We start from the raw sequence: 25463 nt of genomic DNA on the forward strand, positions 1-25463 counted from the left end.
ATCTGGCATTACAAACAAAATACAAATTATGTTCTTAAAATAAAGGAACGAATGGATCTGGTAAACATTCTGTTAAAGAGTTTGAAGGAGCTGAAGAGTAAGCACCTTTCTCCTTATCAAAAGTAAGACACGCTTTCTCTCCACTTCGCTTCCACCCCCAATCACTCCCCCCACCAGAAGTGTGAACTTCTTCTATTACCCAGAACGTACACGTACACACACACACACACACACACACACACACACACACACACCCCTGGCTCCCCTCAGGCAGTCAGTGGCCCGGGCACCCCGGCACTGCTGCCAACCGACCCAGGCTGCTCCCGTTTGCCAAGGCCGGGGCAGTGGCCACAGCCAAACAGCACCATGGTCAGGATCACAGCTCTTCACCACGCAGGAGAAATTACTGAAATGTCTTATTTTCAGGGGACACCACCCAAGGCCATGAGTAGAGCCAGACAGCAGGCTAGGCAGGAGAGGAAGTCACCTTGGGTTGGTTTAAAGGGACTCCCTTTAAATTCACAATATCTGATTTAAAAAAAGATAACTGCTGGAAGAGGGCAGGAAGAGGGGGTGGGTGTAAGAATACTGTCCCCTCCGGAGGCAGGTGCACTTAATTCAAGCAGACTCACTTCCCATTTCAAGGGCCAGCTTTCCTTCTGCCCCTTTCCTCTCATCTCGCAGAAGCAGCTGTGGATTTCTCAGCGTGGGATGAATCAAGGTTAGCTCTCAGTAAAGGTTACAGGAAGTTGGCTGGGATTTCCCTCCCTTCCGAAAAAGCAAGTGCGGAGGCTGATGGAGTTTCTCAAGGTAGTGTCCACATGGAGGCATCAGAGGTGACTGTGACCCACACGGAAGTCCCTGGGCAGAGACTCTGTAGAAAAGAACTTAGTCCCAAATCAAGCTACCATGGTCCCCAACTGCCTTCACAGGTGCCCTCACACACCTAGGCAGCTCACTCTCCCAAATGGGTTTCTCCTTCATGGCCACAGCAAAATTTCTGTCAAGTTTATTGATGTTTGGTTTGATCAGCTCTTAGGAAAGGGTTTGGAAGCAGACCCCAACCTCAGGCCAGGAGAAACGAGGCCGAGTCCTGACGGCTTCGTTCTGATGCAGTTTTTCTCTGATGGTGCTTTTTCCCACAGAACATCAGCAGCCGGGCCGGTGACCCCCAAATTCCCCTCATCCGGCGCAGCTGACTCTCCTTAGGACTGGGCTTCTAAGGGTCTTAAGACACTAGAAAAAGTTAGTATCCTGAATAAGCTTCCTTTCCGCGATAATTTCGCAGGCTCTCTCTTTGCAGGATGGAGGGGAAGGGGGAAGACAGGGCAGCACCGTTCTCCACCAGCCTCTCCCAACACCAGCTCCCATAACCCACGAGGGGGAGGGGGAGGGGGCGGGAATGGAGTATGCATTTGGTGAAAGGTGCCATCGTCCCCAACCAGACCATGCAAGCTCTTGAATGGGTTCCAGGAGGCAGAGGCACCGCCATCCAAGCCACAGATATTCCAGCCGGTTCCCTCCCAAAGCTGCTCCGGTGAAGACCTGTGTGCTGGCAGTGAATGCTGACCGAAGAGGCGGGGGGGGGGGGGGGGGTGCCGTCGGTGTTCCCTGAGTCACCACCACCTTCTTCTCTCAGAAGTGCTCCTCAGACACAATCGTGGGTACTTTGTTGGCATTGCTCTCCTCCTCCTCCTCCCCCTCCTCCTGGAGTTTCTGCAAGGCAAAACAAGCAGGCAACCCTGTGGGTGAAGAGGGGCAAGACTCCACCTGGGCCGGAACGACTGCCTGTTAGTGACCATAATCAGTGGCAAAGTGGGAAAACCAAGAGCCAGAGGCCCCTCGGCGGCCCCAAGAGTAAACAAAGGGAAGAAAAGCAACCAGTCCTTGCCAGCGTGCCCTTTAAACACACACACCATCACAGCATCTCAAAGAAAAAAGCCAAGAAAGCCATCTCTCTCTGATGCCACAGCGACCACAAACCATCCTGTTCCAAGTGCCATTCCAGGCTCCCTGTCAGGAATGAAATAGCAGAGCCCGCTCTCCTCCCCATTCTGACAGCCTAAAACTCATCTGGACTAGCCACCAAGGAGCTATCCAAAGTGCCGGGTCTGCAACTCCCACGGAATTTCTGACTACCTTCCTTTGGAGGCAGCCCCCAGGACGAGGAGTATTAGGATAATGTGCAGGGAATGGACGCATCGAAGAGAATCTGTATAAAGGCAGGATGCATATAAACTCACTGGCTAAAAATATCTCTATACCCTTTATAGCTAGAGAAGAAGACTTGGGGTCAGTGCGGCTTTGACTTTCTCGGGGAAAGGATGTGAGGTGGGGTTGGAACTAAGTATGGCCTGGAAGTCATCCTGTGGGGTCCCTAAGTCCATGCGGTGCCTTGCTTCTTACCTCGAGTGTGCATCCAGTTAGTGAGAAGACCTTGGCACAGGCCCAGCCCTGCCCCCACCACCATTCAAGAGCCAGAGGAACATCTACAGGCCCAGCTAGAGTCCAGTGCCAACTGGACAAATGGTGCTTCTCCCCCAGGGACTGTCTTGAGGCTAACGTACGTCAACAGCTGTAGAAACCCAACCTCCCCATTCTCACTCTTGCTAACTTTTTGGCCCCAGGTCAACCTCAGCCATGAGTAGCCTTCGTTCAGGCAACCAGCAGCCTGCTTCAGTCAACCAGGCAGCCTCTCTCCTCTCGCGGACACACACGTGTGTGCCCACACATGCCTGCCCTCTCCAAAGCTGGCACTTTGAAATCACAACCAGAAACCCAGCTTAGTGGGGACAGAAGTACAGCCACCGTCTCTTGGCTGAGAACTACCAACTGGAAGAAAAATGGAAACCCAAACCAAGATTTTCATCATCGAGGTTAGTCATTAGCCCCAAGCCAGTTCTGTCTCTTTTTTCCAAAACTGTACATCTCATAGATTAGAAAGAGAAGCTCTGGCCACATCTGCCGGGCGCCCTGTCTTTTTACCTGGCTCTGATGATGAATTCATGTGGCGGTGGCCGGGTCTCACTTACACTGACTGCCGTGGGGTTTTAGTGTTGGGCTCCAGTGGAGGGATGCTCTGTAACAGCCCTGGCTTCCCTGGGTGTCAACCCACCATGACTCTGACCTTCCCATACCAATAAGCCTCCTCAGGTGCAAGTGAGGTCCAAAGATGCATGGTGAGTTATCCAGGGACACAGACGGTTGAGCACGATCCCCAGATTTGTCTCCTCTTCCTACTCAGTGCTATTTCCAATACCCCATCCAGAAGGTGAGTAAGCCAACAACTCCAACCTTGATTAACAAACCTGGTCTATGTGCACCAAGATGCCGCTGCAAGAATAATGAAATAGTGGAACAACCTAAGTATTAGACAAGAGGAAATGGAAATAGAGAGCTGTATAGGATGTAACTGGGGAAAAGTTGACAAGCTAACATTAAGTAAACAATCAGTTTGGGAAACCAATATGCACAAGCAAACCCAAAGAAAACAACTTTAACAACGGACTATAATGTTACTAGGTTATCTCCGGGTGCTAGGATTAACAGGTGACCTTTTCTTTCCTCGTGTTTGCCCATGTCTGCCAACATAAACACAGATTACAGAGTAAACAAAATCTCTTATCACTTGACACAGTATGTCACATTCCAAATTAAAACCTTCTCCCAAGAAATCTCTCCTGTTTTGTTACCGGCTCTCCTTTTTTATTACCCAGGCTCACTATATATTCACCAAAATGTTCCAAACCATCATTTCCTTTACATGGGCACAGGTGAAAGCCCATCTCTGCCGTGGCAATGCCACAGCCCTCACGCCAGTCTGGAGAATGGCATTTCTGCTCCGAGTCTTTCCCTGCCTCCCCGCTGAATTTACTGCTCCCTGCTGCAGCCTGCGAACTCTACAGCGTGATATCGGAAGACAAATAATAGAGAACTAAAGGTTATCATCTATCTGCCAACACATATCCTTACAACGCTAACTATACCTCTTTCAGATACCATTTTTTGCCTTGGAAAATTGGCAAAGTTTTCCAAAACGATATATCCTCAACATTGGTACTCATACACTGCTATAGCAATACAAATTGATAGTTTTGATAGTACCTTTCTAGACACCAGTTTGGCAACATGTATCAAGGTCTTTAAAATGTGCATGACCATGGATCCATTTCTCAAGGTAACACTGTGCTTAAGAACACGCGCAAAGATTCAGCCTCCGGGACGTTACTCACGATATTGTTTATAACAATGATTGGAAACAACCTTAATGTCTACAGACAGGAAAACTGTTAAATCATGGTTTACCCATGTGCGCTCATTTAAACACTGTGCAGTCATTTAAAGCATGTTATAGGGGCGCCTGGCTGGCTCAGTCGATCGAGCGTCTGACTCTTGGTTTTGGTTCAGGTCATGACCTCACAGTTAGTGAGTCTGAGCCCTGTGTCGGGCTCTGCGCTGACAACATGGGTCCTGCTTGGGATTCTCTGTCTCCCTCTCTCTCTGCCCCTTCCCTGCTTGGGCACGCACTCTCTTTCAAAAATAAACATTAAAGAAAAAGAAACTTGAAGACAAAAAAAAAGTGTATTGTAAAAGAATAATGACCTGATAAAGTGCTCACAACAAGTAAAAAAAAGCGATAGAAGATTCCATTTTTCTTTTAAAAATATTCACATATCCATATATAAATATAAAATATATACCCATACATATTCTATGTAGATATAAACATTTAAGTAATTGTAAAACAACCACCATTTCATCTCTAGGTGATGATACAGGATGATTTTTAAATTTTGTATACGTTTCTGTATTTTTTAGTTTTTCTACTAAGAACATGTATTACTTCTGTAATAGGTTTTGGGTGTTTATTTGTTTTTTAAGTAATATCCCACTTTTACTCCTCAGATTTGAAATCGCTTTCATCCTGGCTCAGATCTGATACCTAACATTTTGGTTAAAATAGTTCCCAGCTGATTAAAGCAGTTGGGAAACCCTCTTCTGTTCTAGATCATACTCACTCCTCCCCCTATATCACCATCAGCTCTTGCTTCCTGACTTCTCCTGTTAGAGCCTTACTGGAAGTCCACTGGTGCAGGTCCCTTCATCCCCATGGCACTGCCTAAGGGGCTGTAACCTGCCAGGAGAGCCACTGATTTGAGTCCACCACCACTGTGGTCGAGGTAGGCTCCCACCTTTCCTCTCCAGCCACTGACCCCAAGGCTGAACGCAGTGGAGCCAGGGTCTCAGGACTTGTCTCAGGATCCAAGGAGTGGGCGCTCCTCAGCAGACTGTGACAACAGTGACGTGCTCTGGGGACCACAGCAGGGAGGCCAGGAGAAGGGAAGGAAGCAGAAGAAGAGTCCGGGAAAGAACAGCACAAAAACCGTGCTGAAACACCCACCAAGGAAACTCTTGGGCACCATGTTTATGCGAGCTGAGCTGATCTCACAGCATCCAGAGAACCAGCCCACTCTGGGAGCCCCCTGGGCCCACCCATGCTGCCACATCCTCAAACAAAGCTTGGGACCCAGCTCTCAGCAAAGCAAGCTCCCACATACTCACATTCTCAGGAGTTTCTTTGTTTGCTTTCTGCCTCCGGAGATCTGCCCTAATGAATGCTGAGGTCAAGGGATTGAAAAAGAACAACAACAGAGACACAAGAGTTATTAAGGAGACCAGTGGTCAAGCTCACCCAAGAAAGGGAGTCCTCATTTTCCTAAGGGTCACCTACTTCAGATATTCCACGGAAATGGGGGTTCCACCTGCCAACTTGATAAAGCCTGGGGATCACTGATGTCCCTGACAGGCAGAAGCCAATGATGAAATTGGCCTTCATTTATAGATCACTAATATCTGCCAGGGAGTTTGCACACATTGCACACATTTTATAGATTAGGAAAGTGAGCCTTCCAGAAGTTGGTCCACTTGCCCACGGTCAAACAGCTATGGAGGTCAGTGTCATAGTCTGGGATGCAAACAAGGGTCTTTTGGTACCAAAACCCAGGCTCATTCCACTAAAAACATGCTACTGCCTCTCAAACACATTTCCTAACAAGCCTTCCCTTCTGCCCCTCTGCATGTGTATCCCCCAATCTGTATGAGCAGTCAAAACACTGAGGTCTCAAATTGCCAACAGCCTAAGCCCATGAGCAGCCTGAGCATCATCCTGTCCTGAGGCCCCAACTCACCAGTGAGGACGGCTCCAAGGGTGAGGAACACACACAGAAAGATGTTCCCGGGCATGGTTCCATAGTTGTCAATAATTTGACCCTGGGAGATGGTGAAGATGATCCCAAATACCTGGAAAGGCACCAAGAAGACTGGAAACAAGGGCCCAGCCAACTAGCCCACAGAAGAACTGAGCCGCCATGATGCAATGCCTGTGCCAGCCAAGTCAGGTAGGGAACAAAGAGCCACTGCTTTAGGGCCACCACCAAATAAGAGCCCTACCTGGGCAGACACGTTAAGGAGGCCAGACGACATGCCTTCTGATTCTGGGTATGTCAGCTCCACAGCAAACTCAAATCCCAGGGGAAGGTAGCCGGTCATGAAGAAGCTGAAGGCCGATCACAGAAACAAGGTGATGGAGAACTTCAAGAACAAGGAGGATAAGGAGCCCACCTCCTCCCTTAGAACTCCTTTTCCTGTTTCGTTTCTTGCCATCAAGACTTTCCAGGCCTTTGAACAATCAGGCCATCCCCCAGGTGGTCATACCAAGGAAAGAGATACCCCTGTAGGTCAGGAAGAAGTTCATATGTAGGCTTCATGCTCCTGAGGCTCCTGGAGTCCCCTGCTTCCTCTAGTTCCAGCCATCAGTTAAAGACAAGATCAATGTTTACAGAAGGGATGGGGATGCCTGCAGTGTTCAGCCCTCAGCTGAGAAATTCTGTGTCAAAGGTCCATAAGCCCTGTGCTGGGAGTGGGAAGTCCCTGGACACTGAACAGCATCTCCATGGCTCTTGAGACCTAGAAGGAGGAGCTCAGAATCCTCCTTTATCCCTCTGGAGAGTCGCCTGCTGAGAAAGACTGGGTGTCTGTCTCTGTCACCATCTCTCTGTCTCTCTCTCTCTCTCACACACACACACACACACACACACACACACACACAGGAAAATATCTGGGATGTGAGGCTAAGCAGAGATCCCTGTGGAAGGTGTGCTGTTTCCTAGGCTTCCTCATATAACAGGTCCGGAAAATTCCAATTCTAATTTCTTACACCTGCACCACACTTCATGCTGCTTTCACATCTATTTCTCTCTCGCTCCTTGCAACAACTCTACAAGACAGACCACTCTCATCTTCTTTTAAAGATGCAGAAACTGAGGCTCAGAGCAGTTCAGTGATGTACCTGTCATCAGTCAGCGGCAGAATTGAGACAAGGACCCGGGCTTTCTGATCCCTAGCCCTGTGTACTTTCTATGACTCCACATTGTCCCAGGCAGAGCTAAAAGAGACTCTGAACATTTCTTAGCCTCTGTGAGGTCTGTGAAGGACAAACTCCATCCCAATAGCATGGAAGCCCTATTAGACAGCCTTTTGCAGCACTACACATAAACAAGGCCTCTGGGCAAGATTTCCACATCTCCAGAGGTCAATGAGAAGTCAGCAAAGAGATCAGTGTTGCTTCCAGGATGTCAGCAGCTCTAGGAGCCATGGGATGCTGCTTCCCAGTTAAACAGTTTAGAGGTGAAACTTACCCCATTGTGCCAGCAGTGATGAACACGACCCACAGGTGTCCCAGGTTCAAGGTCAATGTGTACACCACCATGCCAACCACAGTCATGATGTAGACCACCAGGGTTGTCTCCCTACAAGCAGAGGCAAAGAAATGGAGTCATACACTTCTGACCTTAACAGGATCATTCATTCATTCATTTATTCATTGTACAAGTATCAACTGGGGACCTGCTGTGTGTCAAGCCCTCTGCTGTGTGCTGGGACATCTGCTCTCGCAGAACTTTCTGTCCATGAGGTTGATGGACACTGAACCGGTGATCACACAAATAGTCACTTAATTACACCATGGCCACTGCTACAAAGGGTAAGACCAGAAGAGTATGAAGCCACCTTGCTGCATGTGTGTTCTCCGCCTGCAGAACCCGCTCAACAAGATCAAGCTGCCCCACAAGCAAGAAGGACACAACCCTTTCCTTTCCTCATCCTTCACCAAAACTACGGAACAAACATCAGCGGTGGTCAGGCAGCAGTGGCGTGCAGGACTATCCCCAGAAGCTACCCAACTCCGCTTATCCGCTTTGCCCCAAGACCCCATCACAATGCTGGGCAGCGATCTGCCGTTTAGAGTCTGTCTGTCATCTCGAAGTTCTTCCTGTTGCCACTCGCTTGTCTGAACTAAGTGCTTGTCTCCAAAGTCAGAGGGAGAAAGCTCTGCCCACTCCCCATTTCCCTTTGTCAGTCCCCCCAGAAGGACCATTGGCAACCTGCCGCTGCTTCTTTAGGGCTCACCCTGCTTGTGTCCCTCCCACACTTTTTCTCCCATGATGCCCACTCACGACTCTAGCAGCCCTGACTCCTGCAGCTGGACCCGCGTTCCTCTCCCTGTCCTGCTTCTGCACATCCCTCTGCCTCCTGCCACGAAAATGAGGACTCAAGACAGTGAAAGCTTACAGCCTTCACTCGTCTCCCCTGAAGCCAGAAACACGGTGGGGATGCCAGCAGATGTATGCTACAGTCATACCAAACTAATGCTGCATTTATTGGGTGCCAGGAATTCTGCTCAGCACTTCACCTGCATTTATTATTTCACTCAAGCCTTACAGAAGCCCTGCAGGAAATGTAGGACTATCCTTAATTTTACAAATGAGGACACTGAGGCTCCGACCAGTTAAGTTACTTATTGAAGTCACCCCCTGAGTAAATGCAGAGCTGGCATTTGGACCCAGCACTTGGATTTGAAACCTATGCCCTCTCTACTGAAAGAAACTATTATGCAAATACACTCGAATACACCACAGGGTTACCTCTTGGGAAAACCTCAAGGCCAAAGGGTGCAAAGGACACCCCTCCTACTTGGGGCTTCAAAGCACCCACCGAGGGGGCGCCTGGGTGGCTCAGTTGGTTAAGCGTCCGACTTTGGCTCAGGTCGTGATCTCGCAATTTGTGGGTTCGAGCCCCACATCAGGCTCTGTGCTGACAGCTTGCTCAGAGCCTGGAGGCTGCTCCAGATTCTGTCTCCCTTTCTCTCTGCCCCTCCCCCACTCACACTCTGTCTCCGTCCCTCAGAAATAAATAAACATTAAAAAAAAAAAAAAAAAGCGGGGCGCCTGGGTGGCGCAGTCGGTTAAGCGTCCGACTTCAGCTCAGGTCACCATCTCACGGTCCGTGAGTTCGAGCCCCACATTGAGCTCTGGGCTGATGGCTCAGAGCCTGGAGCCTGCTTCCAATTCTGTGTCTCCCTCTCTCTCTGCCCCTCCCCCATTCATGCTCTGTCTCTCTCGGTCTCAAAACTAAATAAACGTTAAAAAAAAAAAAAAAAGCAGCCGCTGAGGACAGAGGAGCTGCCTCATCCTCCACCCTGCACCCTCATCTAGTCCCCCCCACTCCCCACCCCGTAGAAGGCAACTTCATGGATACCCTTTAGCTCCTCTTCTGCCATATTTGCTTAACCATAGCTTCGTTTTAAAATTTTTTTTTTTCAACATTTATTTATTTTTGGGACAGAGAGAGACAGAGCATGAACGGGGGAGGGGCAGAGAGAGAGGGAGACACAGAATCGGAAACAGGCTCCAGGCTCTGAGCCATCAGCCCAGAGCCCGACGCGGGGCTCGAACTCACGGACCGCGAGATCGTGACCTGGCTGAAGTCGGACGCTTAACCGACTGCGCCACCCAGGCGCCCCCATAGCTTCGTTTTAAAGCACTGACCCCTTTAGAAAACCTGTATGTAGTCCCAGCCTGAAATAAAGGGATCTGACCACCCAATTTCCAGCCTCCAAACCAAATGGGACAAATCCGGGCGCCTCAGGGAGAAGAGAACTGGCACCAAAAGGAGCAGGTCACAGAGCTCTCATCCCTTCTCTGCCCAGGTCAGAGCGCAGGGGGAGAATGTGTCCCACTGACTGCAGGAGTCAGACATCAGCGACCCTAGGCAAGGGTGGCATCTGCGCCCTGAAGTGTTCCCCCAGCCCTTCCACTGTATTTTCTAGTTCTTCTCAATCATCTGGCTGCCCACATTCCAGCCCAGCTGACGCTCCACTCCCTCCCCTCTCCTGCCACAGAGCAAACCCTGGATAAAGGGACACTGCTGTTCGCCGGTTCGTGGGAGGGCCAGACCTCACTGCTCTCATGTCTGGTCGAAGCAAGCAATTGACAGATGGCAGAGACGAGGTGGCGGCCAAGCTCCACCAGCAGTCATTAAGCCAAGCCAGGCTCCACGTCGTGTCCAGCCAGGCGGCCACATCCCCAAGGATGGCCTCAACTGGCCTTTGTGTAGGGCAGCCAGAGTGAGACCTGGTCTGACCAGAGCCTCACAGAAGCGGGTTTGTGTGGCAGAGAACAGGTCTGCCACCATCTGTCGCCTCCAGGCACTGGGGACTTTGGAGGCCTCAACACAGCAGCCGCCCTGCCCCAGTGCAGGACAACCCTGGCAGCTAAGCAGCCGACCAGCACCCAGTGGGTGCAGAGCACTGGACAGAAGCACCAAGAAGGGAAGGATGTTGGGTCTCCTGTTCTCCACAGCCTTTTCTTCAAGCCGGGCTGTGGCATTGAGGCACCAGGGTGGGCTGCTTTTTACAAATGCAGATTCCCCTACTGAATTAGCATCCACGAGGGTGGGGCCCAGGAATCTATTTTTAATAAGTGTCCTGGATTAACCTGGCATACACTAAAATCTTAGAAACACTGTTCTGGGCTCCTGGAAACACACTGGGCATTCAGGCCCAAAGCACATCACAGAATTTACCAAGGAGGTATAAGCAATCGCAAGACGATACAATGTAAATCAGAGGAAGCTCAGATGCCCTGCTTTACCCCCTGGGATCTGCCAGGGAGCCAAGGGAACGGGCAGTGGCACCACCTCCTCGTCATCGCTCTTTGGGGCTTCCATAAACTTTCTAGCTGCTGGCATCTTTCCACGTTCCTTTTCATTTCTCCCTCATCTGCCCCTTTTGCAAACCACATGGAGGGATAGGGAAAAGTACCGTGCGAGGCCTCATGTCCATCTCTAACCTTGCCAAGATCCCCATGGATGGGGACTGTTTCCCTCATTTTATAAATGAGGAAACTGAGGCTCAGAGAAGATAAATGTGAACCACTTGACCACTGAGACCCCCCAGTTGCTGCACCCAAACCTTTGGAGCCATGTGGCTGATGAATATGTCATTTCGAAACACGAGCCCCCAATTCTCAGTCCAAGAGGAGGTCACTTACTTGTAGGTTTTGGACCTATCCAGCCAGATGCCTGAGATCACAGCCCCAAGCATTCCTGCAATGACGATGGTCAGGCCGATTCTTCCAGCATTCACTTCTTCCCCCTGGGAAAACCACAGCCCCAACAATCACCCAGCAATGGGATGAGACATCAGACAGAGCACAGTCACCATGAGGTGAAGGGGCAAGGGCAAGCAACTCTCTCAGCAGGGTGAGATGGCCTTTAAGAAGCTGCCGGTGGGGAGAGAATCCCAGAATAGTAGCTCCTTCCAACCGAATATAACCCTGCATGTGTGTGCATGATCCTGGATGCTGAGGTGAACCAAACTGTCCTTACACCTACTTTGCAGCAGATTTTTAACCATTTAATCCTTTTATCTTATTTATCATTATTCCCATTTCACAGATGGGGAAACTAAAATACATATATATTCAAATATTCCATACTTAGTTTTTTTGAGCTCTCAGTGCCAAAAGGAATAGGAAGATAGCAGTTATATAATCTCATTTACTTCTGAAAATTCCCACCATAAGGTTAGGAATCAATATTCCCCACTTTACAGATGAAAAAAACCAAGGCACAGTGAGATTCACCTACTTAGTCCAAGGTCATGAGACATTTATTAAGTGCAGAGCTAGGATCTGAATTCAGACCTGTCAGACCCCAAAACAGGAACACTTTAGCCACAGTGGCCTCCCACGTCTGCAAGTGTGAGACCTTTGTCCTTTCAAAAGAGGGCTGGACTCTAGGACACTCAGTATCCATTCCCAGGATCCAGCCCTCGCTGGTTCTGGCAACATTTAGGAAATGCTTTCAGATGAGCAACTCCCAATTTTACAAATTAAATATTTCATATGTGATCTATATGTATGTATGTTTACCTACTATATTGCCAGGCACCATGCCATGTGCTTTACATACATATAATAGATATGAATGTATATATGAATACACACACACACACACACACACACGCACACATGCGGTATTATTTACTTTCTAATCCTACAAATACTCTTTCAATAAGCGATTATGTTTCTTTTGTAGAGAGGCGAACGAGAGCTCAGAGAGGCTAACCAGCTTGTCACACAATTTAGTGCCACCACAGCTAGGGATGAGACCCAGGGCTGTCTCTCTCCAAATGCCATAAGCATACCACCGTACCATGCTGCCTGGAACTGGGGGAAACTAGGGTTAACCACTGCCCCAGCTCCTGCTGAGCTGGACAGAAATCTCACTCTCTACAGATCCAGCATAGTGAGGGAACTCCCTTACCGGGTAGTGCAAGATCACCATGCGATTCAGCAGAGTTGACAAGGCATAAAAAGCACCAGCATTCAGACCTGAAAGAGGGAGGGAGAAACAACATTAGGGACAGCCTTCCGCCGGGGCCGGGGCTAACTTCTCCCTCCAGCAGTTAAGGAGGTCAGAAATTCTTATCCCTGTTGCCTTTGTGACTGGTATCCTCAGAAAGTATAAGCCTACTCTGCAGTTTCTGTCAAAGAAATACTCCAAAGCAACCAAAAGTAACCATTTAGACCATTTCTTAGCCACACGCCACTGCCCTCGGATCCTTTTAACCCTGGCCTGGAGACACAGGCTCTAGAAAGCATTACTCCCAAGCCAGAGCAGAATACATTCCTCTTAAGCACTGACCTATTGACCTGTGGGATCATCAGAACCACTGGACATCTTCATCTCTCTTGATGACCTGTCCCGTTTCCAGATTGCTCCAGACCTTTGATCCCTGACGCCACTCTTTCCGCATGTGCTTTCTCTTTCCCCATTCCTCCTTCAACTTTCTTTTTGGATTCAACGTCACACAAAATCTTATGTTTGAAACCAGAAAGGACCCTACAGAGCACTTAGCTGACTCTCCTAATTCATCGATTCACCCAACAAATAAATGAAGCACCTGGAATATAACGTAAGAATCCGTGTCCTTGAAGCATGAGGCCGTTTGTCCAAATCTATACAATGAGTTAGTAGCTAAGAAGCGACTGGAACTGACCCAAAGGAGAAAGGGCCTCCTGCCCTCCCTTCATAATAACAACAATGGCGGTGATGACAACGGTGACGATGACGGTGAGGAGGACGGTGAGGATGGTGATGGGGAGAAGGAGAAGGATGGTGAGGAGACAGTGAGGAGGAGAATGGCAGGAGCACACTGTTCTCAATACCTTACAATCCTCATGCCAAGGTAGGTAATGTTCTCATCCCCATTTTATAGATGAGAAAAATGCACACAGAGTTTCAAAACAAATACGGAAGTCACTTTATAATGCCCACCAGGAATCTTTTTCATTGTAACTACTTCTGAGGCTCACAAGACTCTCACACTTAACATAAGATACACTTAGAAGAGTGGAAGTAACAGGACACGGCTCATGGGGAGGAGGCAGCCTCAGGAGGTTCCTCTTCAATGGAACCAGTCTATAGAACACCAGACCATGGAGCCGTCTGTAAGCGTACCTTCTAGGGCCCCACAGAGGACAGGCCAGTGGCAAGAGTCACCATGCTTAGAGTGGCACAAAGAAGGCCTCCGATCAAATATGACTACCTCCAGATAGTCATTTTTTAAATTTTTATTTAAATCCAAATTAATATATAGTGTAATAATGGTTTCGGGAGTACCAGATGGTCATTTTTATCACAGGAGGTCATTTTTATCATACGTGATGTTGCCTAAATGTAGTCGACTGACTCCCTTTATCAGGTTCCTAGAGGAAGGAGACACAAAGTTAAGTGAAGGTCAAATTTGCATGCAAAATGAGAAAGGGAGTTTGTCTGTCATTCCCACACTCACACAGGTAGTAAGAGGAGAGGCAGGGCTGGATGTGAACCAGACTCTGTGGCTCCAGGGTCACCAGTCTTAATCATTCTACTTTCCATCCTCACAAAACTGGTTGTCAAAGATTTCCCCAGCTCTGGTTACTGACAACTTCATGTCCCAGCGGGTCCCTGCAGGTCACCTGAGAAACACTGCAAGGTTCGGCTCAGTGCCACCTCCTGAGCAGTACAGAGCCACAGTGAGCTAGAGAATCCAGAAGTGTCACCAAATGTCACTACAACTGCCAAGATGCTTGATTACGAGAACTTTGGGGCTCTTAGCAACTTCTAAACCCAAGCATACCTGCCTAACCTTTATGCCACACACATCCAGCCACTCGGAGATTCCATTCCTGAATCAAGGAGACACATTCCTGGAAAGAAGGGTGGGGTAGGGTGTGGGCAGGGAAAAGGATGAAAATGCCCCCTTCCTGCCCGTCACACTTCTCTCAGCCCCTGGTCCCAGTCTAATACAGTAACGGGCAAGGGGACACTCCTAGCCACGCTCAGCTTCAGTGGTCATCTGCTCTCAGTATGGGGTCCAACTGGGATGAACAAGGCCAGTAGAATCCATAGGAAACAGAGGGAAATGATCCAAGAGGACTGGGAGCCAACCTCCAACCCCAAACACCATCACTTTTGTGACCCTGAGAAAGGCAGAGACATACAGTCCCAAGTAGGCTGACCTACGCTATTAAAGCTGAGGGGTTTCTCTCTCTGGGGCTCAATGGTTTAGAGGAATCTGTCCCAGAGTGTAGTCCGTGGTCTATCAGCACTACCTGGAAGCTTGTTAGAAATGCAAATTCCTGACCCCACCCCAGACCCACTGCTGTAGAAACTCTGTGAGTGGTGCTGGGAAATCTGTATTTGAACAAACCCCCCAGGTAATTCTGATAATGCTCAAGTTTCAGACCCAGTGGCTCAGCCAGACTAGTGGGATCTACCAATAGCCATCCCCCACTCTCCCCCAGGCTGGAGACTGAATCAGGGCTAAAGCTAGGAAGGGGTCAAGGGGAGAGGAGCAGGAGTTCACCCTGGAAGGCTGCTGCCATTCTTTCCAACCATTTCTACAGTCCAACGCTAGAGGAATTAGGAGTTTTTGCACAGTTTCTGAATCAATCTTTAACCTAGGTGTCCCTCCCCATATTGTCAGAGGTTGCCAGACACAGTTAAACAGCACAAGTTCAAACCAAGGGGTTTGACGTCCACATTGAAGGGCAGGAATGAAACGCATGCTCTGCCCTCAGTGTGAATTTCCTTTGTACGAATAAAGGTTCCTGAGTGATATTCAGGTCTGATTATCCACAGCAAGGTAAGTCTGTCAGATCAGGGCCACACTCTCTTCCCTGAAAGGCCTGGTCATGGCTGGTATCAGTCACCTGGGAGAAGTCCCTGTCACTGAGGAGGTGGGATTTAGGAAGGAGGAAAGGAGGTGTCATCACTTTCTCTTCTTTGTCAAACTGTTTTTCAAACCGTGGTCCAGAGACCACTGGCATTAGAAGGCTTTAGAGTTTAAAAATGCACATTCCTAGGGGCGCCTGGGTGGCGCAGTCGGTTAAGCGTCCGACTTCAGCCAGGTCACGATCTCGCGGTCCGTGAGTTCGAGCCCCGCGTCAGGCTCTGGGCTGATGGCTCGGAGCCTGGAGCCTGTTTCCGATTCTGTGTCTCCCTCTCTCTCTGCCCCTCCCCCGTTCATGCTCTGTGTCTCTCTGTCCCAAAAATAAATAAACGTTGAAAAAAAAAAATTTAAAAAAAAATAAAAATAAAAAAATGCACATTCCTAGACTCCACCCTGAATCTACTAAATCTGATCCTCCTGGAATGGAGCTAGGAATCTGCAATTTTAAAATAACAACAACAACAAAAACAAACAAACAAACAAACCTGGGCATTTCTTAGACTCACTAGAGTTCAGGAATAAATGGCCTTGGGAATACAGAAGATCAAAGACCAGGCCCATGCTCCCAGGTGCTGGGGTTAACATGGTGGCAGCTGGGATGGGAAGGGGCTTCGTGACCATGAGAATGACCCATAACACACCTACTTTAGAGGTCCTCAACCCTGCTGCAAACGAGAATCACCTGGAATGCTTTTTAAGAGCAAATTCCCAGGCCCTCACCCAGACTTTCGGGAGTCTGAATGTCCAGAAGAAAGGCAAGGAAATCTAGGCACACACTCAAACAAACACCCCAGGGGATTCTATCATCAGGCAAGCTTGGGAAACACTGATCCCAGATCCTATCTCTAGGTTCTGGATACTGTGTGTTCATTCCCCTTCTGTCCTTCCTTAACTTGTAGTAAACCCTCATTTTAAAGGGCCAGCCTGACCTCACCAAAGCTCCAGGGAATCATGAGAAGGCTATTATTCCCACTCTTAAGCAGGATCTTAGTGGGGGCCATAAAGCACCTATGGAGGTGGGGACAGTGGTAAAGCCCTTGAGAGCCCCAAGGGAAGGTGTCTTTGAAGCTCTGAGTTTGGGTGCCCAACACTGAAAGATTATTCAGAAGCATCGCTGAAGGCAAGGCTGGGAGATAACATGGAAAAGTAGTCCCTTTGAGGACATTCTCTAGAAGAGGAGCCTTGTCAACAACTTTTTTCAGCATGGCAGTTGTTACACCATTGACGATGACAGCAGAGGAGGCCATGCGAAAGCAAGGCCTAGGGGCCCTAGGAGAAGGTAGCCAAAGAAAGGTTCTTTTCTTCACTCCCACCACACCCTCTGTTGACACACATCTGAAGACCCACCCTGACCCCAGACTCTGGCAGATCTGGGGAGAATCTGGTTCCAGCCCTGCGTCTTCCTGCATTGCCAACATTGGAGAAGGGATTTCTCCCCTTTACTAGAGGAGGACACGGTCTCTTATTCCTGTGATATTTCAGCAACATCAAACACGACCCCATCTCTGCTCCCCTCCCCTCTAAGTTGGGCTGCCAGATTTAGAAAAAACAAAAACAAGGGTACCTGGGTGGTTCAATCGTTGAGCATCTGTTTGCCTCTTGATTTCAGCTCAGGTCATATCTTGTGGTTCCTGGGATCAAGCCCACAGTCGGGCTCTGCACTGGAGCCAGCTTGGGATTCCCTCTCTCTGCCCCTCCCCTGCTTGCACTCTTTCTCTCTCAAAACAAATTAACATTTAAAAAAACACAAGACATCCAAATACATTTGAATTTCAGATAACAATTTTTTTAACATAAATATGTCCCAAATACTGAATGAGACCTGTCTATGTTTATGCTGAAAAGAATGTGCTGTTTATCTGAAATTCAAATTTAGCCGGATAGCCTTTATTTTATCTCTCAAACCTCCCTCTAAGGGTCTGACCAGAGGCCCACAGGAAAAAGCCCCTGGAATTCCTCCAAAGCCTTCACTGGGTCCGCTCTGGGCAGCTGACTCAGCAGCTTGGAGAGGCACTTGGAAAGCCACTATGAAGACAATACTGGACATCCCGCCATCTACACAGGAGCTACTCCCTACTTGGTGAAATCCAGTTCGGACCAATGAAAGTATGTAGGACATCAGCAAATTTACCAACACAACAGCAATATGGATTCATGCAGCGTCTATTTGCAATTGCTTTAAAAGCTTTCATTTCCACTCCTATGGGAAGCAAATTTGATTCCTATTTTCCAAGAGGAGGATAACTAGAGAGACAAAGGATGGGCACAGGATGGGTGAAGGAGGTACTCTCAGTAATTGGCAGAGCTGACATCAAAACTCAGACTCCTCATTCCTTATGTGCCAACTCTAAACTCACCATTCCAGCACCTGAGGCTCTTACTCTAAGATATGTCCACCCACGTCCAGCAAATGTGCCCATGAAATGCTATCATCTGCTCAATGCTAGCTGCATGCTCTTAAGTGCATATAATTCAGAGAACAGAACATCAAATGTACAGTATAAAAAGTATGAACCATCTTCTTCTTCAAAGCCCAACCTGAAACTGCAAGAAGGGTGGGGGGGAATTCTGGAGGGCTTCAAAGCCATCTAGTTGAATTTATAGAGGGTTTTGTTTTGTTTTGTTCATAATTTGGAGCACTGATTTAATTTGGAAGAGAACAGAGATTCTTGGGTGGCTTCAGTGCCCAACACTGCCTTTACATGACCTATAAACCTCAGACAGATACACTAAGGCCAACACCCCGTCACTTCCAAATCCCAAAGATGGCTGGTCAATGTAAGTTGGTCCTGCTTCAAAAACCCCAGAACTCTAGGTCTGCAACTTAGAAGAAGACAACCCCCTGGCAACTGGTCTGGAGAACTGAATCTGAGGAAGGACATACTCCCCTAGTTAGACCCAAAGACCACTCAGGCAAGTGGGACTAAAAGAACTCTGGCTCTGTTTCTAAGATGCTCCTTTCTGCATGGGGAGGCAAAATGGCATGGTGGTTACCAAAATGGGCTTTGGTGTCAGACAGACAGAAATTTAAATCCCAGCTCTGTTGCAGGGCGCCTCGTGGCTCAGTCGGTTGAGCATCCAACTTTGGCTCAGGTCCTGATCTCACGCTTCATGAGTTTGAGTCCTAAATTGGGCTTCCTGCTGTCAACACAGCCCACTGCAGATTCTCTGTCCCCCTCTCTCTCTGACCCTCCCCTGCTCATGCGCTCTCTCTCTCTCTCTCTCTCTCTCTAAAATAAACATTAAAAAAAAAAAACACAAAACCCCAAGCTCTGTTGCTTGCTAGCTGTCCATTTGTGGGCAAAGAACTAAATAGAGCTTCAGTTTCCTCATGTATAAAAATGGACTTAAGAACCTATGTCATGGGTTTGTTTTGAAGATAAAATGTGATAATCCATGTAAAGCACTTAACATGGTGCCTTGACACACAGTAATAGCTCAATAAAATTTTTTCCAAATCTGTGATTAAGCCTAAGAATCATTTCCTTGTTGGCCAAGAGCCTTGCTGCCAAGTCCAATTATCTACATGGAAAAAAGGCTTGCGGTTTCTGACTATAATGAAATGGGCATATATGCAAACATCCAGATTAGTTTCACTCCCTCTCACTGGAATAACCCTAGGCCTTTGATTCAAAAAGTTAATAAATTCTATGGATACACCATGGAATCTAATGTTCCCAAAGACTCAGAAATGAATTGGGTTTTTTGGGCTAGCATGATCTCAATTTCAATGACAATTTACTCCCACTCTTTCTCTCCTAGCCTCCTGGGACTCCCAATGAGCATATGTTGGTTTGCTTGATGGTTTCCCACAGGTCTCAGGGTCTCTGCTCATTTTTCCTTATTCTTCCTTCCTTCTGTTCCTCAAACAGGATAATTTCATTTGATCTATCTTCAAGTTCACTGATTTTTTTTTTTTTCTGCTGCCAGCTCAAATCTGATTTTGAGCTCTCCAGTGAATATTTCATTTTAGTTAGTGTATTCTCAATTCCAGAATTTCTATGTGGTTCCTTTTTGCCCCTGTCTTTATTTATATTTTTACTTAGTAAGACACTATTCTCTACTTTTCTTTCATTCTTTAGGCATGGTTTCCTTTAGTTCTTTGAGTGTATTTATATTGTTGATTTACAATCTTTATTATGTTCAACATCTGGGCTTCCTCAGGAACAGTTTCTTTTAACTGTTTTTTTCCTTTTCCCCTTTGTTTATGGGCCATACTCGTATGTCTCACAATCTTTAGGTGAAGCTGGACTTTTTAAATACCATATCAACTCTGGAAATGAGATTCTCCTCCCTCGCCAGGATCTGTTGCTGCTGTTTGTTTAGTGATTTTCCTGGACTAATTTTGTAAAGTTTGTATTCTTTGTCACGTGCAGCCACTGAAGTTTCTGCTCCATCAATTTAGTGGTGAGCTAATGTTTAGACAGAGATTTCTTTAAATGCCTTAAACTAATTAGTCTCCACCTTTGCCCAGGACATCCTCTGTGTGGGGGCTGGGCCTCTCCTTCCAGGCTCCAGCAGGCACGTGACAACTCTGCCTTAGCCTTCACTTCCTCCTCGCGTAGAGCCTCAAGGTGGGCCAGAGGTTAGAGTTTAGGGCTTTCTCAGATCTTCCCTGGGCAGGTGCATGTGGACTTCCAGATTCCTAACAATATGTCAGAGGTTTCCAAAGCCCCTCTGAACGTCTCAGTCTCTAGATTTTCCTTGCAAGATTTTTGGCCAGCCTCCTGTTTACCCCCAACTGGTATTATTCCCTTAGGCAGCTATGATGTTAAACAGGGATTGTTTTCAACAAATGCCCTGGAAATAGCGCTTTTCCCACAGAGCAAGCTCTGAGTCAGGTTAAATAAAGGCAAGTCCTCTGAATGGGGTTCTTCTAAGGAACTGTCAGATATCAAATAATCACCTAGGGATGGGGCTTTTGGGAGAGCTCCAAAATTGTTTTTGCCCCATCCGGTGGTTGTGAGGCTGCTGGTTCTAAGTTCTCACAACTACCACGGCTGCGAGGCTGCTGGTTGTCAAGGCTACCACAGAGACTGGGAGAGGCGGATTGGAATAGGGCAACTTAAAACACAAAGCTCACTGTTCTTACCATTATTCAGCCATTTTTTCTTAAATAAATGTCCCTTGGGCTGTTGCAAGCCTTTGTTTCAGAGTTCTGAAAATTTGATTTTGACAACGTTTGCCGGTTGTACTCTTTGCTTTATGATAGAACAGATTATCCAAGGTCCTCACTCCACCATTCCAGAAATGCCTCCCTATCTATTTCCTGTGTGATCATTTAACCCAATAGATGAGTGTCCAGAAGCTTAAAACCACTCTGCCAAATTAAAGACCATATAAGCAAACAGCCATGCAAGAGGGAAAGAGGAGGAGTTGCTTTGCTCCCCTGCCTCTAGAATGAGATCATTGCCCAGTTATCACCACCATCATCATTCTCTTCCATAGGAAATATTTATGAAGCACTCATCTGCCTCAGAATCCCAAGGGAGGCCCCAAAAACCCTGTTATCGGATGCAATAAGGTTTATGGTCATCAAAGGTCAACACGCTTGAGATGTTTAACTCGAGGAAAAGCGAAAGTTCTTGGAACCATGGAATCCTCAGTAAGAAAGGGATCCCAAAGGTCATCTGGTTTTATTGTCCATCTATACAGCCTGATACTCTCTACAATATCCCCACTAAGTGACTGTTCCCATCTACACTTGAATACTTTCCAGTGATGGGCAACTCATATAACTTCTTTAGTTGGGCATCTTAAATATTGGAAATTTTGTCTTTATATTGTGGTTGAATGCAGAGACGTATTCAGAACTGAAAAGCTGGAGAGAATGAGAAATGGAGACCTGAGACCTTGAAGACCCATCTAGCACTTTTCTAGGTGAGAGGTCGCTTATTTTTTTTTGTGAATGACTGAAAAACAGGTGTGTGCCTCTACTGGGGATGATACTACCTCTTACCTAGTGTCTCAGCAGATAAACACTTTAATTTAGATAAAGTGCATGATAAGCCTAACAGGAAACTCTGACACAATTCTAGAAATGGGTATAGGCATTAAGCATGTAGACTTTGCAGTTAGATAAACCTGTCTTTGCATCCTGACTCTGACAATCCGAAGCTGTGCGTTCTTGAGCTACTTACCTAATCTGTCTTGAGTTTCAGCTTTCTCATCTGTTAAATGGGGATGTGACGGGAGTCCAATAAAATCATACATGAAAGGTCTTGGCACATAGTAAATGCTGTCGTTGCTTTAAAATTCAAGGTTTGCGACCCATCAGAAAACGTAAGGTTATCGCCAACTGGGATTTCACCAAACATAAGTTATGTCAAACCAATCTCATTTCTTTTTTTCTTATGGTTACTAAGCATGTTACACACTTGTTGACTCTTGATTTTAATCAAACAAACTACTACATTAAATGGCCAAATGGAGGCTGGACAGCCGTATAGCTGAATGGGTCTGTAAAGACCCTCTTTAATGGAATGCCACGAAGCTCCGCCCTTGCCCCTGTCTGGTCCTCCATTCTTAGTAAAGGTTGGAAAGGAGCCACAGAAAACACCATGTTGGAAAGGCAAGCCGGGGCACCTGGGTGGCTCAGTCGGTTAAGCATCTGACTCTTGATTTTGGCTCAGGTCATGATCTCGCCATTTGTGAGATTGAACCTTGCGTCAGGCTCTGGGCCGACAGAACGGAGCCTGCTTGGGATTCTCTCTCTCTCCCTCTCTTTCTGCCTCTCAGTCTCTCAAAATAAATAAATAAACTTAAAGGAAAAAAAAAAAAAAAAAGGAAAGCCAATACACCAGCATAAATGTGCAAATGTATCTTACCAAAAGCCAAGAAAGTAAAATGAAACAGGGACATTGTCTCGCATTCAGGTAAAAAAGGAGTCAGTGTTACAAGATGAAGGAGGGTTGGTTGAGGAGTAGTTCCTGTGGCAACATTCATGTATGCACTCATTCATTCTTCATTCATCCATTCATTCATTCACTCACTCAACAATTGTTAGAGTATCCCCACCAGGATGGCCACTGCTAAAGAACTATAAAGATGAAAAGCCATAAATCTCCACTCCTAGGGTGTTCACAGTCTAGTGGGAAGACAGACCTGGAAATGTTCTTTTTAATATTTTTTTATTATTTGAGAGACAGAGAGAGAGAAGTGAGGGAGAGGCAAAGGGGGAGGGGGGGAGGGGAGAGAGAGAGAGGTAAGGAGAATATCTTAAGCAGGCTTCATACTCAGCACAGAGCCCAATGCAGTGCTTGATCCCATGACCCTGGGATCATGACCTGAGCCAAATCAAGAGTCAGACTCCCAACTGACAGAGCCATCCAGGCCCCCTGGAAGTGTTTTTTTTTTTTTTTTTTTTTAATGTTGAGTGTTAAGATGTACCAGGAACAGCACAATAAAAGAGGTAAAGGTCACCTAATACTGCTTTATAGCAGTGATACTCAGGTGAGACTTGGAGAATCAGCAGGCATTTTTGCCATACAACCAACCTGACGTGGGAAGGAATGGTTTTCTAGAAGAACTTTACACAACAGGCAAAGGCCCTGAGGCACAGCTGACTCCCTTGGTTGAGCCAAAGCAATGACTTTACACACACATTTGGGATTTGGAAAGCGTAAGACACACAGACACATCGGGCCTCTGGCCTTACATTCTCAGTTTAAGGACGTTCCTGGACACATGTGCACCTTACCGTAGGTAATGACAAGCAGCACAAAGTTGAGGTTTCTGAAGAGCCGGACAATGGAACTTAAGTACGAAGCATCAGGGGACGCCAAGGCGTAGCTCAGGGATTGGGCCCTGCTGGGGGGATGTTTAGGCTTCTCCTTGAATACTGAAAGGAAAGAAACAGAGAGATCACTGCAAATCCTTGTAGCCCCACCCCTGCAGAGACAACACATGGACAGGGGCTGGCTCCCTCATCTGAGAATCAGCTAAAACGCAAAAAGGCAATATTAAATCTTCCATTAAATCCTTCAGCCCCTACTCTCTTGAAGCTGTTTCTCACTGCCTGTGGCTGAGTGAGGGGTCCTTTGATGACTTTGTCTTTTTCTTAATGGCCTCTGGATGGTGCACTCGCTGGGCCTCCCAGGCAGTGTTCGAGGATCAAGGAGTCCCAAAATAAGCAGCAAATAACAAACAGCAGAGCGCTGAAAGTAACAGACTAGTAGTACACGGGTAGAAAGGAAGTGAGAGCTGAGGCTTTGGGATTAGTGAGCCCAGTGAATAGCTTAGCACCGCAGCCCCTCCTGGGGGGGACCGGACTGTGTTGCCCGTGCTTAGCCCAGAGCCTGGCACACGGCAGCCAATAAATACTTCCTGAATAAGTGAAAAGATCTTCTTGTACTGAAAAAACCTCGAGTCCATTCCTAGTTTGTCCGAGTCTGAGTCTGATATGTGCCTCATGAAGAGGCAAGAGGATTAATACACATACCCCTGCAGGAGTGGTCACCGTGACAGGAAGGACTGGGGAGCGACAGTGGGGAAGTCATTCATTTTATGTTCGATTTTCAGCACAGCTGGTACAATCGATTTGACGGCCCTGATCGCCGTTCAGTTCTCTGGGGGCAGATAAGTTTAACCAGCTGTTTGGCTAAATTGCCCCCCCCCAGTTGCACCCAGGCAAGCTGCATGTAGCCTCCCCCACATGCCATGAGAATGCCCCTAACTCCAGTTAGAGGAAGCTCTGGAACTGAGGCTTACTCCCTTGAAGATCAAAGAGATCTTCACCCCGCCCAGAAAACTTTCCAGCCCTAACTTCAGAGCCCTGCTTCTTCCTTCTCCAGAAATAGTCCCGGATAACTTCCTGCCATTGGAAACCATTCATCCATTGTCTTGCCTGTTCACCTCCCCTTGCAGCAGGGGAAAGAAAGCAAGGCAAGAAGTTATTCCTTCTCCGCAACAGCAAGTGTTTGTTCGAGGCCCTAGCAGCCATGAACCAGAATCCAGATCAGATTTTTCAATTCCTGACTCAACGGGCCACTATCTGGCTTGATAGTAAAAATGTGAGAATGTAGAAACGTCCTGCCTCCAAGGACTTCAAAGGCAAAGCCCCAGGCCCTCATCTGCTACAAACACAAGCATCCGAAGTTGGGCACATTGCAGTTCGAAACTCAAAGTCTGGTTGAGTAAGAGGGGCCCAGACCGGACTGTTCTTTCTGTTCTGTGGCTTTCACCCACAGCCCTATAGCTTCTCACCCTCCCAGAAACAGCAAGTCGTCTGCCCAAGATACCCCACCAGCTTTGAAAGGCCATCAGACATCAGACTTTCTCATCTTGGACCCCGGGGAGAGAAAGCCTCAAAGAGAACATGTGAATGAGCCACAGGATTATAAAACTGTGTTCACTCTGATGGTGACAATGGCAGGGAAGAGTGAAACCTTCATCCCGTGAGATGGAATGTTAGCCGGTTTACCTTTAAATTTTTTTTTTTTTTCAACGTTTTTATTTATTTTTGGGACAGAGAGAGACAGAGCATGAACGGGGGGAGGGGCAGAGAGAGAGGGAGACACAGAATCGGAAACAGGCTCCAGGCTCTGAGCCATCAGCCCAGAGCCCGACGCAGGGCTCGAACTCACAGACTGCGAGATCGTGACCTGGCTGAAGTCGGACGCTTAACCGACTGCGCCACCCAGGCGCCCCTAGCCGGTTTACCTTTAAAGACTAATGACTAACTGACAATGAAAGCCTCTGCTACGCTCTTTCTGAATTTATCACAGCACATGTAATATCACTCAGATGATAAAAGAGATTATAAAACATATTAACCAATACCGCCATGATTAAATGCACATGCACATAAAACTAGTCATAGTTATCTGAGGTTGGTAGTTGTGATTAA

General features: G+C 47.5%; 1 protein-coding gene across 2 annotated transcripts in view; it reads right to left on the bottom strand.

Moving 5' to 3' along the window:
* Positions 1 to 86: 86 nt before the first annotated feature.
* The window catches only part of FLVCR2 (FLVCR heme transporter 2), a 57082-nt gene continuing 31705 nt past the window's right edge, over positions 87 to 25463 (bottom strand). Inside the window, exons 3-10 of one of the 2 annotated variants that reach the window (XM_047080322.1) lie at positions 23316 to 23456; positions 12664 to 12731; positions 11388 to 11491; positions 7698 to 7808; positions 6451 to 6556; positions 6189 to 6300; positions 5563 to 5618; positions 87 to 1716 (exon numbers count right to left, since the gene is read on the bottom strand). In XM_047080322.1, coding sequence (XP_046936278.1) covers positions 1636 to 1716; positions 5563 to 5618; positions 6189 to 6300; positions 6451 to 6556; positions 7698 to 7808; positions 11388 to 11491; positions 12664 to 12731; positions 23316 to 23456 — 779 coding nt within the window. In that variant the 3' untranslated portion in view covers positions 87 to 1635. Of the gene's footprint in view, positions 1717 to 4583; positions 5310 to 5562; positions 5619 to 6188; positions 6301 to 6450; positions 6557 to 7697; positions 7809 to 11387; positions 11492 to 12663; positions 12732 to 23315; positions 23457 to 25463 lie in introns of those variants that run through there. The other variant, XM_047080323.1, reaches the window with a different exon arrangement.

Source organism: Lynx rufus, unplaced genomic scaffold (assembly GCF_022079265.1).
Source record: "Lynx rufus isolate CCGP_SWC_20201006 ecotype Redwood Valley unplaced genomic scaffold, mLynRuf1.p SCAF_17, whole genome shotgun sequence".
Classification (NCBI taxonomy): Eukaryota; Metazoa; Chordata; class Mammalia; order Carnivora; family Felidae; genus Lynx; species Lynx rufus.